The 17312-nt window shown below is 40.2% G+C and overlaps 1 protein-coding gene across 1 annotated transcript in view; it reads left to right on the forward strand.

Moving 5' to 3' along the window:
• The window catches only part of LOC139700330 (protein trachealess-like), a 132892-nt gene that overhangs the window by 48157 nt on the left and 67423 nt on the right, over positions 1–17312 (forward strand). Inside the window, exon 2 of the mRNA XM_071598969.1 lies at positions 2367–2446. Within this exon, the coding sequence (XP_071455070.1) occupies positions 2367–2446 (80 nt within the window). The remainder of the gene's footprint in view (positions 1–2366; positions 2447–17312) is intronic.

The following is a 17312-nucleotide window of genomic DNA, read 5'->3' on the forward strand; positions in this document are numbered from 1 at the left end:
AGCGAGCCGATCCTGATCGACAGAGGGTCACTCGACTAAATTGTGCATTCCCATGTTTCACAAGAGTTTGTATTTTCTGCATGAGATACACATGGCAAAGCCAGGATCACAGGAGCGGGTATGATTATACTCGGGGCATCTTAGCAATCAGCGCAAGAACCCCGCAGAGTGCGAGTCATCCAGGGAGATTGAACTGATTGAATCTGTTCCTCGAACAACCTTGAGAGACACAAAATATGACATTTGATTCTATTGAAAAAAATTGATCGAGCGCGGTTAAATAGGAAAGAGAATAGTTTAGGGGGTATTGGTAACATTTTTTTCATATTAATGACTTTATGAGTCACTGTATTTAATATTTATGAGGAAATTTAGTCCTCGCTTTGAAGTCTCGCAGCAGGGTACGATTGTGTATTTCGAATGGATCTAATTAGTGTTTTTCCTGCATGAAACAAAATGCCCTTTGTATATCAATTCATACAGTAGAAGTGTTTCTTAGTACATAAATCTTTTTGGATATTTATTCCTAATATTATGTGTAAAATTATTCTCATTGTAAATAGGTGATTTGCTACACCGTGCGATATCGTAGAGAGATGAGCTTTAACACGAAAATAACATTAGAATACAAAATAATAGCTCCATAAGTAAAAATTAGCAATGATGAACAATTTACTATTCATTTTTCTACATCAACTCAACTTTCACCTCCAAAATAAATGCTGTTATTTCTCAGATAAACTGCAAGCTGTAGTTGCGGTTTAAGTGATGTTATAAAAATTGTATTTTGATTCAATTTGTACGCCTCTCAAAAGGGATGACAAATGTTTTGTTCCAGCCACCCAATGTATAATATAGGATAATTAATATTTAGGGAATGGTCAGGTATTTTAGGTTTTTTTTAGGCAAGAGCTATTTACCCACAATATGTGTTTTCAATACTCTAACACACGTCTGTGTGACACCGCAGCGAAAACCTTGTATCCTCTCTAATTACACGTATACAATTGTATATTCCCTTATGGGATAGAGCATCACTTTCCTATGGCAGATTCTAAAAAGAGAGAAGAGCACTGACAGATGTTCCCTGTTTTTACTCAGCGGGAAAAAGTTTTGACCCTTTAAAGCACTCTGTTGAAAACTCTGGGAAATTAGTACTTGATGATCAATATAGCTATAACTTGGACGCATTTCGATAATTATGTCAAAATAACATCAATATTTCATGATGAAGTGCGTGAAGTGAACCCCAGAGACAACATAACCCGTAAGAAGTGTTCACAGGCGGCACACGGCGAGAGGAGGGGAGCGCGATATTGAGAGGGCGATGATCTCGGGCATGTTGGTAAACGCCTCCAGCGCCGTCTTATCCCTCGCCCCGGAGACGCTGACAACGTCCAGGGGAAGGGGTGGGAGCAGTCGTTTCCGACTCTATCCCGGTTCTTTTATTGCGTCCTTCTCCTGAGAAGAATAACTGCTCAACGCACACCCCCACCCCTTGCGATTGCCTCGATACCCAGAAAGGGTTAATCATACAACGAGGAAGGGGCGGGGTGGGTGTGAGGGCGGAAAGGGAAGTGTGGCGGGGAGAGTAAGTAAGGGGAGGGCCGGAGAATGGTGGCGGAACAGGGTGCTCTCTTCATTTCGAATGGAGATTGCCTGTCGGGGCGGAATGTAAGGAGCAAAGGGGTCGGGGGGCGGGCGGGTCGCGTGGGGGGTGAGTGGTCGGGAGGCCGCGCACTCACTTCCATCTACCCATCCCCCTCCTCTCCTCCTACCCCCTATGCTCTCCTCCTACCCCCTATGCTCTCCTCCCCTGAGAAACCAGAAACCCTTCAGCGCCTCCTCATTGCCCCAAGGGACAACCATTTTGTCGACTTTACGCGAACAATGACCCGGGAGAGGGAAGGAGAACTTGACAGAAAACCCTGTAATAGAAGTCCTTACGGATCTCAGATATAGCCAAGTGTATTTTTTACTCTCTCGGATTCGGTCTCAGCGCGCAGTTAACGTCGCATGGCAGTAAAAATAACAGAGGGATTGCGTATTCCAACCTTCAAGACGACATTTCATAGACGCCTATCCACTCCCGGGAAATTTGGCAATGAACAGAGGAGAAAAAGAAATAGTCATATCGAGCGAACGTTTGACCGACAATTACTAATGTAATTACTCCGAACACCGTCTCCTGATTAAAGATTTCATTCGAATGTTTTAAATGCCAAGTCATAAACTTGTTCATCCTGATTAATTGACGTAAATTACTCCTAAATCTTATATAATTTGTATTGTTCGTATTCAAATTATCATATGTGTTATGGAATCCCCTGTATTTATCCCTCTTCTCTTTTTTTTCTTTCGTGTAGGAGGTCAGCTTCGTTCGCGCACCATCGCGGGTATCGCTATGGAGATATTCGAGCAGCACCAAGGAACGCATATACTCCAGGTAAAGTAAACTTTCATAGTTAATACGAGTCATAGCCACACATAACCACTATCTTATTCCAAGTTTTTGCCATTTCCACTACAATTGTTAACTGATAGCCTCTGCAGCACTGTAGAAAGAGCTATCAAACTGTGTTTAGTCTCAATTAACCCCGTTTCTCGAGTTTCATTTATTTCAGGTGTTGAAAAGATACTTTCAAAAACGTATCACAGTTCGAAATGAGTGTCGCGATCATAAATTTCTTTCCAATATTTAATAGCAAAGTAAGTAATTTTTTTTGTTTTGCATTGATTCATCTGGCGTTGTGGTCCTAGCTATCGCTAACTCATTGAAAAATGTCGGTAAAGTTTTTTTTATTTTACAGTTATATTTTATAAAGGTAAATGATAATAATATAATATGTACCGAAAGCGGTCAATATTGAGCGTTTTCATTGTCGAATCAAAGGTATAAAAGTGTTCTATGAAATCCAAGCTTCCTTTGGGCAGCTTTAGTGTATGGGCTATCCTTGGGTCGGTGTCCATATCGGATCTACTTTAATGGTTTCATTAAAAATAATAATAACGATAATAGTTAGCTAAAAACTTTCTATTTTTTGGAGACTATAATGTTATTTCAGTAATAAATTTAGTAATTAATTGAATAAGTTCAAAACCTTTTACAACGCTCGTATAATTTGCCGTGGAATTTTTTTGCACAGTTGCTTTTGACTTTGACTTGACACTTCCCTTGATTGTGTGAATATACGAGAGGACCTTCTCGTAGAGAAGATTCTATACCAGTGTAACATGTTAATATTTAATAATAATGTTTTAGTACATCGTGATTGATAATTTTCACTGTTCCAGCTTTGTTTAAAATACAATCACAGCTGAACAGCTGTACATTTTTCACTTATGATTTTTTTCATATTCATATGTTCTCAGTGTTGTTTATGAAAATGAAAAATTCTTTACATTCTCCTCGTATACGCATGAGTGACATTAAAGTCGCATCAAGGGTTCTATTCGGAACCGGGAGTCAGGAAAACCTTGTATTTACTAGTCATAATATGACAGTTCAAGTTCCGTATGTGTCATGAATACCTTTTCTCGCTAATTCACAACTTTTCAGGTCTTCCAATTTATGAATCATTAGTCTGTAATTAAACCATTTTTATTTTTCACATAAAAATGTCTTTCTAGTGGATTTTTTAAGTTTTCCGAATGTTTGTATGGAAGCTTTTTCAATGATGACTGATTTCAGATTCAATTATTTAATTTTATCATCTGTAGCGCACAAAAAATATCGAGTTCTGCTAATGATGAGTGGTAAAAAAATGAGTAAAATTTTTAGTTCTAGGACCTCAAGTTTTAGGAGCCTAAAGAATGGAAATTTTATTTTCCCATCAAATGATCTTTTCATTCTAAACTAATTCACATGTTCTGTCATCGAATACCACATGTGTAAGTAATGATGATGAAAATGGAGGACATTTCCCGCACGGCCACGTAACGGAGGTGGATATTTCGGTCAGCAAGATAGTGCGTATTGGCCCCCGGTCGGGAGGACCGATAAATTCGTGGAAGCCTTTTTAAGTGATTCCTTAGCCGGGGCGGCCGAGTACATGAATTCCTTGCAGTCTGCCGGCACTTCCTTCCTTCGTCAAAGCCGCCGCCCCGGCGAGTGAATTACTCCTCACGGGAATATCACACTGTGTCGACGCGGCAGGAGGCTAGAGGGTGTGTCCCCTTGGCGCGGGGACGCGGTGCCATGCCTCCCCTCCCAAGCCACCCCATCCATACACATCCATCCCTCCTCCTCCCCGACTCTCTCATATCCCTCCCCCACCCTCCTCCCTCCCCCACGCCCGCGTACCTCACCTATCATCCGTCGCCCCCTCTCCCGCGCTGGGAGTTTTATGACACTTCAGCCCATTCTCCCTTCCTCCACCAGCCCAACCCCTTCGTGCCCCTCCTTCCGCCCCAAACCTTGCTATATCTACCTCCTCTCCGCGGCAATTTGTGAGGTCGAGCCTCCACCCCACCTTGCCCACCCACAACCTCCCCCCTCGGCCTCCTCCTACTCAAACCACCCGGGGGAACCCACCCCTCTCCCCGCCCCACTCTCTTTCCTCCGGCGCGCATAAAGTCCATCCTCCTTCCGTAAGCTTCCGGTCGTCCAAAGCCCCCTTGCCTACTTTATTATTCCGCGGCGATAGCTGGAACCTCCATCATCACCTCCACCGCCTCCTCCTCATCTCCTTAACTCTATCCGTCCCTTCCACCCCTCCTCCTCACCTGCCCGTCTCCTTATATTATCTCCCGCCTCCCCCTCCCCCTCTACTCATCCCCACGGCTCGCCGAAAGCGGTGCCGGTTACGCCATTACGGATGGTGGTGGCGTGGCGCGGGTAACAAGCGAAAGATGCGTCCCGCTAGACTTCCGGCTAGGTGCGTGTTTTCCAAGACCACCACCACCACGTCCCCTCCTCAGGACAACCGCCAGCACTCCCTCGGAGGACTGCAGCTTATAGAACCAGGGTTTCTATGAGACCGGAGGGTATGCGAAACTTCAAAAAATAACATGATATAAATTGTGAAACTGGAATAGCTGAAATGTCACGGAAAGGTATTGAAGTGAATCTGAGGGTTCAATTAAAATTTGCAGGCAGTCAATGTATATCATACCTCTCAGTCTTCTGCCTGGCCCATTATTTCAGCAACTGATGATACGCGAGTGACGTTTTTGACCTGGTCTCGGTATCATATTGTTGAAGTAATTTTATTGTTGGGGAGCTTCTCGGTCTTCAAGCGTCGAGTTTAACCAGTGTTACGCGTAATTCTATACCGGTTTTCATGACATGCCTGAAGTAGGTATTTCAGTAAAAGTAAATCTACGTAGGGTGTTTAATTAGTCCTTAAAAAAATATAAAAAATATTTTGGGTTGAATTTTGAATATTTGTTAATATTCTTTTAGCCCGATCCTGCTATTTCCTGCTTTTCCCTTATCCTGGCGAATAAGGTGTATGAAAATAAAAAGATTTTTTTAGGAAATGAACACGTGAAATTGAAAATTAGAAAATCCTTTGCAAAAACATTTATTTGTAGTGCATTATTGTATGTATGCGACACTTGAACACTGGGAAAGAGGTGAAAGGCTCGTTTGGGAGCAATGGAAATGTGAATTTGGAGAAGGATAACAGGAACAAGATGGACGGACAAGAAAAGAAACTTAGACGTATTAAGAGAAATTGAGGAGGAAATGAATATATTAAAAGAGATGGAGTAAAGTAAAATTAAATTTGGTGGACATGCTCTCAGACATAACTTCATGGAAAATATAATGGAGGGGAAAATAATGGGGGAATGAAGAAGGCCAAGAAAGAAAGTTATGGGATGATATAAAACGTACTATGAGAGTAACAACCTACAATGAACTGAAAATAACGGTATTGGAAAGAGACCAATAGCTTCAACGACAAGCCTTGACAAGACGATGATGACACTGTATCCAGCGTTTCAACCTTTTTAAGCGGTCCAAAAAGTAGGATTTTGGAAGGTCTTCAAAATAGCCATCTGCGTTGGCAATATCCAATGTTTATAGTTTTCTGCCAAGCCAGTTTTTCAAGTTTTAAAGCAAAAGTAATGATCAAATATGGCGAATACTATGAGTGTTGTGTTAATTTGATTCTTATCATGTCCAGTATGAAGTTCCAAATTTGTGATTAAGTAGCTTATGATATGACTGAGAACCCTAGATATAGCATTTTGCAAACTTAGATTCATCAATCAATCAAAATCATATCGTGAACCTTACCAATCATTTCGTCGAAACTCACTTCCGCTGGATGTCCCGAGCGATTCTCGTCGTTTGTTTAAGTACCACGTGAAAAATGAAACCATGAAGTAGATATAGCTGAAGCTTTAACCGCAGTCTAGTGAGAGATGAGACTTAGCGAAAGCAAAACTTTTCTGATCCCACGAGCGCTATTTCTTGGATTTTTAAAAGAATTCTTGAGCAACCCACGCTAATTTAACTTAATAAATGGAGAGACAATAATTCTGTAATATGCCTGCGATATTCTATTCGATTTCCTCTGGCATACAATTTCAAAGATATTGATTCTGTATCTACGGATTATAGTCGAGGTTTTTGATCCATGCGTGGTGATTGGGAAGGTAATAGCATTCAAGGCTTTGTCACTTTTCATTGATATTTCCATATCCATATCAATAAGATTGCAGTATATTTTACTGTTCCAATCCGTTTCGGTTCCTCCTTTACTGATTATTTGCGCTCCGGAATAGGTTATCTCGATCTCCTGTTCGATTCCAACGAAATTAAGACAGTAATCCAATAGCATACGCTAAGGCCATGATGTAAAAGGAGTGCAATTAAGTAAGTAATTCAAGCTATCTTGGAACTTTAAGATCGTATTTCATGAATTCTACATTGCCGTTGCATCCCTCCTCGTAATGCTAATCGGTAACAGTAATTTTGGAATGAAAAGCGTAGAATGGTCATCAAAAATTTACTCATACCAAAACCAATTGTACCAATACCATACCAATTGTACGGACTTCTCTGTAGAGGGTCGTAATGGAGGCCATGACAGACAATTTAGGGAGAAAAATCGTCTCGTAGTATAATAATACACGATAAGCGTAAGGATCCAAGATCTAAATTAGCAGGCTTCTGAGCCACCCTGCTTCAAAATGCACGCAATTCCTCTGATAAAAGGTCACTTAGCACTTTGATATAATAGAAATTTTCTGACTATTGAGTATGCTACTTCTTCTATAGTAGCCCATGGCGAAGTGCATGGTTTCCAAAATCAATTATTTCAGAATTACGATTCCCTTTGAAAACTTAACTTCCGTAGAGATCGTGCTCGCGTAAAATCATGTTTCTTTACTAGGCGTAAATTAAAAAGACTAACTCGACAGATTCATAAACAATTTTAATATTTAGTTTCGTCGCAAGGCCACATCATCAGGTCAAAATTCTAGTGGAATCTACGAATTTAATCTTCCTTCATTTACGTCTGGTATGAAAGATCTCCACTAAATATAGCCTGAGACAGTTTCTCATAATGTTTTCTTAAAAATTGGGCAGTGGCTATGTATATATTGGCCATGAATATTGGCTATGTATATTGGCTATGAATATTGGCTATGAATATTGGCTATGAATATTGGCTATTGGCTATGTATATATTGGCTATATATATTGGTTATGAATTGATACAACCATATGGTCAACCAATATTATTAAAGCGGAGAACGCACTCCGATTTGGGAGTATTTTCTTCCATTCATTCACACCCAAATTCTCACATCTTCAATTTTAAATGTGATAAAGAACGGTGAAAAACTAAGTCATACCTTAATCTAAAGAATGAGGCACTATAAAAACTTATATAACCTTAAATTAATCGTAAAACACATGTCGTAAGTTAGCATGCGGTTTTTAGAACGCTTCCACCATATATTTATCTTGAATATGCTCATCAACATCAAACAGCGTTTCTGAAATAATATTTTTATGCATAGAGACAATTTAGTAAAAGTAGTAGTAGGTATAGTTAATTTCGGAAAGAGTCATTTATTAAGACACTATCTGAAGTTGGTATTTCCACCTAGGATTTCTTGGGACATCCTGTTGATGAAATGGCGCCATAAAAGTTTTCTATGCCTGCATTATTTTATTAAACTAATTGGTCATTAGCTCCCATTATTTTCGCAGTCTTCTAAAGATAAAATTGGATCGAATAAAATTTAGTTTAAAAAAATTTGAAAACGTATAATATTTTCAAATATGATAATTTGTTTCAAAGAATAGCGTATACGAATTTTCGTCATTACCCAAATTCGATAGGCATTTGAATCCCCAAAATTGTAGTAAAAACATATATTGTTTGCTTACTTCAGTGGTTTCATCTTACCTGGGTTGGGAGCAGTGTCCTGAGATTTCATGAGATTAGTGAGCATTTCGTGCACCTTCGTTTGCTTTGAAAATAAGTATTAGTAATATTTTAGGTTCCTCGATGATTGAAATCATTTCGCGCTGTTGGGACAGTTCAATGAAGAGGAAAGTTCACAAGGAAAGATCTAAACTAGAGTCGGGAGTATTATTTCACCAATGACCATGGAGTACTTTGTACTTCTATAACATCAGTGCACTGTGTGTTTCTGATTGTTTTTTAAAACTCCCTTAGGTATTGTAATGTAGAAATGGTTTTCTTTTTGGATATTCCAATTATTTTGAAATCTCGTGAAACTCTATTGAGCCCTCCCGCCGTGAGCTATCACGTGGGCTTTCAGGGAATTCTGTGGGAGTAGTTTCCTATCGATATTTACCTTACATTTCCATGCACAACTTCCTCCTTATTGCATGATGAATACGACAAAAATTCGTATACCGATTCCGTGCGAGTTCCAAATCTTTCTCAAAGACATAACATTCGCTGGCTATATAGTTCGGATGATCCTACCGGCCAACTGCTAACATTTTCACTCCTCTACGAGGCGAGGAGCATTACCCATCATCGTATTTTTTTCGGGTTTACGATAATGTTTTGACACTCCCTGACACAGTCCTCCCTGGGCGGCTCTCCTGGGCGGAATTCAAATGCTGACGGCGGCGTCGTCGGGCGGAGGGGCGGACGGTCGGCCTCGGTGGCATTTTAGCGGGCGTAAGGGAGGTAGGCGGTAGAGGTGGTGAGACATTGGCTTCCGTGCGGGCGTGGGCCGCCCACGTCAACGCCGAAGGGTTCCCTCCCTGTCACCGGACAACACAATATTGCTCATCCGAAAGTATCCCCATCCTCCTCGAACGCTCACCTGGCTACGCATACGAGTCCTCCTCACCATTTCTCCCTCTCTCTCTCTCTCCAGATATCACAACCTCACGGGCGCCAGAGAAGGCCCCGTCCCCACACCCTCGTCTCCTACCCGCCCCCCTTCCCCCTATCCCCGCCTCCTTAGACGTGCATTATGATTGCGTGAACAGTGGTTGACTGGAAGCCGTTTCCAGTGAAAAGAGCCCAAACCTGACCGGCATAGCGTAGCAGTTGGGCCCACGGTGAGAGAGGGGAGGAGGCTGGCGGGGCGTGTGTGCGCAGGGAAGGAGATTTTTTATAGTCTGCCTTTATCCCGTGGACGAAGGGATGCGATAAATCAGTCAATCCATTTCTGTTTCCCTCGCGCCTCCACCTTTCTCCCCCTCTGCCGCCCCGTCCTCTCTCCTCCCCTTCTCTCATCATAGGCGCGACTATTGAGGGGGGGACTACCACCGCACCCCCCCTTTCCCTCCTTCCGCAGCCCCTGTGGATCCCTTGGACCCTCCATCCCCACCCTCTTTTCCTTCTCGTTGTGTCGGACGTGCTCCCAATTTGAGTCGTCTTCCTTCGTGGGGAGCCCCAGGCCTCCTCCACCCCTCGGGTCCGTCCACTCCGAAAGACCCCTTGCTCGGCGGAGAGCGTGGTGCCTTCGCCCTCGGGAGCGACCCTCGTATTACTCCGTCGCGCCGAACGGGGTCACCCCAAGACACTTGACGCTCCTCGGAGATGTTCCTCCAAACAATGGAGGCATTCAAATCGTCTCATAATATTTATGCATCAATATGCAGAATCATTCTAGGCAAGCATTGGTGAAGGTATCTGATGACAGGTGACTTGAGAAATGGGCAGATTCTTGTCTCAGGCTTCCGCTGCAGTTTTGTGGCACGAGAGGTCCGGAGTTGTTTATGTATTATGAGGTATTCGCTTAGGCAAGCAAAGATATTTTATTCCATACTGATGCAAAGGTGAGATTTGAAAACTATTCTCATTTTATTTCATCACATGATGAGGCTTATGTCCTTTTTTTTAAATTTCAGGCTAGAAATTATTATATTGGTGGATATACTTTTATTCTGATGAAATACTATATTGTCATTTTCTGTAATTTCATATTCCCAAAAAGGTCAAAGAATATTAATCTAAATCTATATCATTGATCTTATCAATCAGGAAAAAATGTATTCCCTTAATGGCAATGATTGTGATGAATTATATCCTTAAAGAATGAATGAATAGTTATTAATTACTATTCACATCAATGCTGATGAAAAAAATAGATTTGAGAACAGCCTCGTACTCCATGAACTCATACTATACAAGAGCCATTCTTTTTATGAGCCACAATTTTGATTAAAGTTTCTCATTTGGATTTATTTCGCTTAAACTGCTTCTGAGCGTGCTAATATTCTTTGCTCCAATTACCAGAGGTGAAGCAATTTAATTATTTGCAAAAGCAGAAAATTGGAAGATTTTTTGGTTCAAATAAAAAAAAACCATTTCTTCTGTATTGATCCCTTTTCTAGAAAGCCAACAAATATCGAACCATCTTCATTTTGAATATTGTCAGAAAACGACATTTGTTCTTTTAAGCACTTACAAACCTTTCGAACAGTTTCGTAATATAATGGATTTTAGTTTTCTCTAATTAAAACATTTAAATGCGTTTAAATATTTCTGTAATGCATGAAGTAAGCCAATCTCATATTTTCTTCAATGGTGAAAAAACTCTACAAAGCCTTAAGTAACTACAACTTCACGATAGTCGCTGAAATTTGATTTTTCGTTTTTATTTGTACATTTTTGGTCTCATTCACTCTGTCTGAATCCAATCTTTTACCTGACGATGCGCAAGGTGTTGGCAGCCATTCCGCGGATGATAACTCCGTCTCGAGCATTGCCCCTACCGTCCCCGCCCCTAGCTTGTCGCCAGGAAGTCATAACATTTGAAATGACTTCCTGTATAATTTAATTCTTAATTTGCTTTCTCGGGGAAGACTTCCGCGTGCTATGAAACACATAGTGTTTGCTAACGGGATTCTTCATGTAACGTGTTATTAGGTGTTTGAGTTCAATGGAATAGTTTAACTTGGCTCTTTATTTTAGCACACAATTAATTCTACTAAAAAAGACTAAGGTGAGAATAAAATTGTGACTAGAGTTTTAGTAATGTCACATTACAATTCACCGAAGAGCAGCAAGGCTATTTTTTCATTTTCACGTCCCTCCGATGTCTTCTTATTTTTAGATCTATATTTAAGCAAGTTACTTTTGCAGCCCTTTTCAAGCAACATTAATATTAAAGATCACTTAATATCTTAGTCTTTTAATTATGCGTTTCAAATAGTTCTGAGTTGCTTTTGTTAAGATATGTTGCTACCTCTACCTCCAATGAATTCCCTCCGTGCATGGCTACTTTCTAATCTGTAAATTTTCCGTAAATATCAAAAATGTGTCTCCATTTCCATTTTTGTCAAACCTCCACTCTTCCTAATTTCTAATATCTACATCTATACACTAGCCCTCAAGCTGTCGCAAGAATGTGTGGCAGGGGGTGTTAGTTCACCGCCCATGCTACATCTAATCCAACACTTCAACAAACACGTGACACCCCGTGATTCAACAAAACCGAACGCAGAAGAGGGGTTACCAAACATAACTCATGAAACATTCGTGATTCGCATTACAACTGTTATGCTGTTAGCTACTACTACGCTGGCTACACTAAGGACACAATTTAGAAATCCCATTAAAAAGGTCGAGCTCACATGCAACGCAGTCACCAACTACCAGGTACCATCCCACTCATGCAACACGGACAAATCACAAATGAATTAGATTCCCACATTTATTAACTTGCACAATCCCCTAAACCCACCTCAAGGGCGCGTGGCGGGGGGTGGTAGGATATCTTTCTATTTGGGCCTTCTCAAGCTGTTACTTCTATATCTTCTTGTTTCGATTTCTATCATATTTTTACCTCAATAATCGTATTCTAAATAGTAAATCCTTTCGTTAAAATATTTTGTAAATTTCTTTAAATTCGGCAAATTTAACTTAGGGATAGCATAAGGGTCTTTCACTCATTTCTTTATAATTCCCGTATATTTTCCTCTTATTGTGCGGTCTATACATATAATTACATTTCTAATCATTTTTTACACCTATTGCACGTATTCAATCATTTTATTTTACTTTTATAGAAATAATACAATATATTCTGGTGTATAAGGCCCGTAACTTTTTTCTTCACTTTCTCGTTTACGATTTCATTATTCCGCTTTGCACACATGCCATCCATTTTCAAGTGATTGGTTAATATTTTAATCTCCAAAGGTTTAAAGAGCATATTTTATATTTCGTTGGAATTTTCGATCTGCCAGAGATTCTTCATTCCTTAATAACTGTTTCGCAACAATGGAGTCAGTTTTGGATTCTTTCATCACACTTAAATTTCTGTGCTCTACACCTTTGACGGCCTATACCGATAAATGTTTGTATCACTAAGTTCTTATTGGTAAAACATGACTATGATAATCAAAGTAGTGCATCTAAATTCTTGGGGGATCCAGGCTGAGAATCACTCACGGAGCGATGGTTAACTTACCCCTTATTGCGGGTCTCTTGCATAAATTGAATGGGGATATCTTCAGCAATGATATTGAAAATGCAATGATAGCCTCATCGTAATACGGTAGGATAGTGTATGTAAATAAGATTGTAGTGGTAAAAGGTAGAACCGAAAGATTGAAGGTGTCATTTTTCCTGACCGTACTAGTGGGGTCAATATATTTTTTTATTCTAAGTAGTATACATTTAGACTGTTTTCATTTTTTTCTAACCCTTATTTCATTATTCTTCTTGTAATTTGTAGCAAATCTTTCATGTGTAATGAAAGAAATTACATTTGGATACGGTATTTTATATAGTTGAAGTTCACATTATCTCCATCACTGGGAATATTTTTCAGTTTTATGAGTAACCATCATTTGAGTAATACATAATATTGTCTGATGTCGCCCCCAGCCATATACCAAGTGATGGTATGAAGGGTTATTATATAGATATAGACGTACATCTGTGTCGACATTTTTACCCTACAATATGCCATAAGTGCCTGTGGCAGGAGGTATTAGTTTTCAGGCATTACAATCATTGTTGATTGGTGGTTTATAGCATTCGGGAAGTTCAATTTGTGGTAATTAATGTTCCACATCCTTGCGGTCCTGAGTTTTGTGAAGGAAGATTGATTTCCCAAATGTTGGTCAATTTACTGTGGACTTTCTTTGAGTTCTCCCTGGGGCCTTGCCTACCATTTTACGCAATGCGGCTTTCGGATTATCCATTCTGTATGAACGTTTAACTCGCATTCTTTCATGAAGGATATTAATTGGTGTAGAATTTAATTCCGTTACCTATTACACACTTTAATTATCTTTCCCTTTCTTGATTCTCTACTGCAAATATGATCCAGTCTCAAAGATATTTGTCTCTTCTTTCATGAGGGTCCTTAGTCATCATCTTCCCGGTTTTTTTTGTAGATGCCTTCCCCTTCATTATAAATAGATTTAGTCGAATGTAAATACTTTTATAATACAAAAACCGTGAACACAGTAATCAACCGGAAGTTCGGTTGGGGGTGATGATAGAGTTCACCCAGTACTAAGCCCAACGGCATGTGAGATTCACACATCAGGGTAAGGGGGCCAGTTCCTTTCCCTGTGCCGGCTATGGTTTCCCAGTATAATCTGGTATTCGGAAAATCACACAGCTGGGGTGGAGCCGAGGGTGCCTAGAGAGGCTCGCCCGGTAATCATACCCGGGCCCTCCGATCAGCATTCAAATGCTCTACCGTGAGCCATTTTATAATATATATAATTTATTTTACTTTCAGTCCTGATTTTCACACCTGCATTTTCATTCATCCTTCGTTGTTAAAGTTACTGCAACTAAGGATCACGTCATTCATCTCAAAAATATTAAGATCAATTTATTAAATTCGCAAAATATGGAATTTCATGCGGAAAGCCAAAATAGTACTTGTATTAACCAGACAGAGATCCGCATAAACTAATGCTTACAGAATTCTGACCAGCTTTCTCATCTTAAATATGTATCGTTGCGATATTATTTTATGCATACGAGCTTTAACAGTTGGTGAAGTTGGAGAATTAAAAATATAACTGCCTTATTCGTGTTACTTTTAGGCTTGAAGATTGAATAAAATTCTTTAGACTAGAATACTTAATCGACTTTATCAATATGACGTAGACATGAGATTTGAATGGCTTAAGAAATTAAATGAAAACATTTTTAGATTGATATATACTCGCATGTATTACATACCCCTTAGAGATACACGACACAAATTTTTCATAGAAAACTGTTGCCATCTGCTATCACTCCTGAGGCATAAAATTATTCATCCAAACGCACGCACATGCCAATTTATTGTGTAGCCATGCTTTGTAATATAGTTTATTTATAATGGAAGCCAATCTACGTGTGCTATGCATTGCTAGTTATTGGATCTAAATCGTTTGAAATTAATTGTCAATATTATATGCATTTAAATTATTTTAAAATTGAAATTTAGTAGAATTCAATAGTTTTCCCCAGAATTTATTTATTTTTTTCATTTTATAGACACTTTTGATTGTATTTCTTGAGGTGAGTCTGTGCGGAAACAGCATATTGGAGCACCGCTTGAATGGTACTTCATTTTACAATCCCATACCCATTTCATATTTCTGATTCCATATTTCAAAATAAATTCTTTCTCAAAAGTGAGCAGGATTTCAAACTCTAGGCATAGATATCTGCACATGACTGAGTCTGAACATACCAGTGCAAGTTAAAATGTGAAGGTGTTAAAGCGTAGTATACGTAGGAAACTACATAAAATATCACCACTTTTTAAATTTATGATTTGGGCGTTGAAATCACTCAAATATCCCTAGCTGTTTCAAAATGAAGTAATGATATGCTTTTACATTTCACCTATAGGATGGAATCTAAATTTATCGTAAAATATAATCAATTAGATTCTTTTACAGAAATATATTTTCTTGAAATAGACCTATTATTTAAGTGTTAAATCTTGATTTAATATTAGAATGAATTTAAATGGCCAGAAAAGCTTCTATTTGAATAACTTACATTTTTTTTAACATTTTCAGATATTTCAAAATTCCTCTGCCACTATTTGATTTGGTCTTGCTAATGTGTTATATGTCAGTAAGAAGTAAGCAGTCTCGTTCACAATGGTGATCACGAAATTCAAATTTCCTTCGGCTTTATACAGCTGACTCAAGCCTGAATCCTTCTTCACCCGCCATTGCTCTCACGAAGTCCCAGCCGCCATCACCTCCCATAATCCCTTGCCGACTCCGTAAATAAAACTAGGGTTTCGACCTCTGGTCCTTAGCGCTTCACCTGGCTCAAGAGTCAACGGCCTGAGAAAAAAGAATTTACTAGGTCTGTTATTTCTTCTCCGCCATTTTTTTATCTATACGCTAATAGAAATAAAAAGGATGAGGATGTTCTCAATGGTTTTATCGAGTAAAGTCGATGAGAGAGAAGAATTTGGTCAACCGTTTCCTCGACTGAGACGTCAGCCATCGCGGTGCCTCATAAGATAGTTGCCAAATGAAGACATTACTCAACCCGGACTCCTCCTCCCTTTGTCTCTATCTCCCGTCTTTCCCCCCGCTCGTCGTCTCACCCTCCTTTCCCTTCCCGCTTCCTCCTCTTTTTGGCCCCGTGCCTCTTTTCTCAACCCTCCGCCCACCTCCCTGCTTCCTGTCCTCTTCGCCGTCCCCCTCCCGCGACCCCCAACCCTCCCCCTCGATCTGTGGCGGACACCAGAAATACCCCACGGTCCCCCCTTCGTATCACCTGGCCCACCCAAATCCCCACAAAACCTACCCGTCTCCCAAAACCTCCCTCCCCCCCGAAACTGGTAAGAAGGAGAGGGTCTCATCCTTTCTCATGACCCCTCCTCCCGTTCTCCCTCCTCTCTTTCCTCGCTTATCTGTCCATCCCCTTCCCACCTCGGCGCCTCCACCCCTTCCCCCCTAAACCCCACCCCACTCCCCTTGTCTCTCTCCGTATTCCCGTCACGATGTCCCGGAGCCATTCTCCGCCCGCCCTAAGACTCGGGGTCGAGAGGGGGCGGGGAGGGGAAGGAGTGTGAGAGTAGGACGATGTGGCACGAAGGGGGGGTGTGGGTGGGTGGAATCGGAGAGGTTTGGGGGGAGGGCTCTGAAGGATTGCTAAAGGGAAAGGCGCACTCGATGAGCTTGTGAGCTATGAGAGTGGCTGCTTTACTCTTGAACCGAGCGAGTCGCGCGGGAAGAGAGCGGAAAGGTTTCGCTCACCATCTCACATGTTCCCAGGCGGAAGGACGTCAGACCCACGATGCTCCTCCCATGCAGAAGATTGATATGCGTGAATATTAGGATGGGAGCAACTCTCGACACAATTTGCATTTCCTCTTTTGATTATAACTTTTAGACTCCTGGTAAATTTGCGAAGGTTCTATCTCCTCCTTTTCAGGTCCTCAAACTTTATATTCTCAGGTTCCAAACTGACGACTCTGAGTTCGCATCACTTATGGTGATTGCGGCTTCCTGTTTTTTGCCAAGTATTGAGATGAAGAATATCTAGAAAGAAATTAAGTCCTTTTAATTGCGTTATCGGCGTTCTAATGAGCTCTTTTTGTTCATGTACCTTAAAAAGTTTTGTGGAACTCTTTCGAGATTAATATGACCGAGTCGATAAAGTCCATCACAAAATTTTAGTTTGTAAGAATTTTATTCTCCTCAATATTCAGAGGAAATTTTCCATTTCAAAATGCCTTTAAAACTATAACTATGCTTCCTTCTAAATAAAAATAAATGTTTGTCGCAGAAGAAAGTTCTTTTCGTCTGAGAATATGTTATACAAAAACTTTTACGATGGTGAAAATAAAAAATTCCTCTTTTTTGTTTTTTTTCATGCTCATATAATTTTCTTCTTTTTCTTATTTTTCCACCATCGGAAAGA

Source organism: Hetaerina americana, unplaced genomic scaffold, assembly GCF_022747635.1.
Source record: "Hetaerina americana unplaced genomic scaffold, ioHetAmer1.1.p SCAF_10, whole genome shotgun sequence".
NCBI classification, from domain to species: domain Eukaryota; kingdom Metazoa; phylum Arthropoda; class Insecta; order Odonata; family Calopterygidae; genus Hetaerina; species Hetaerina americana.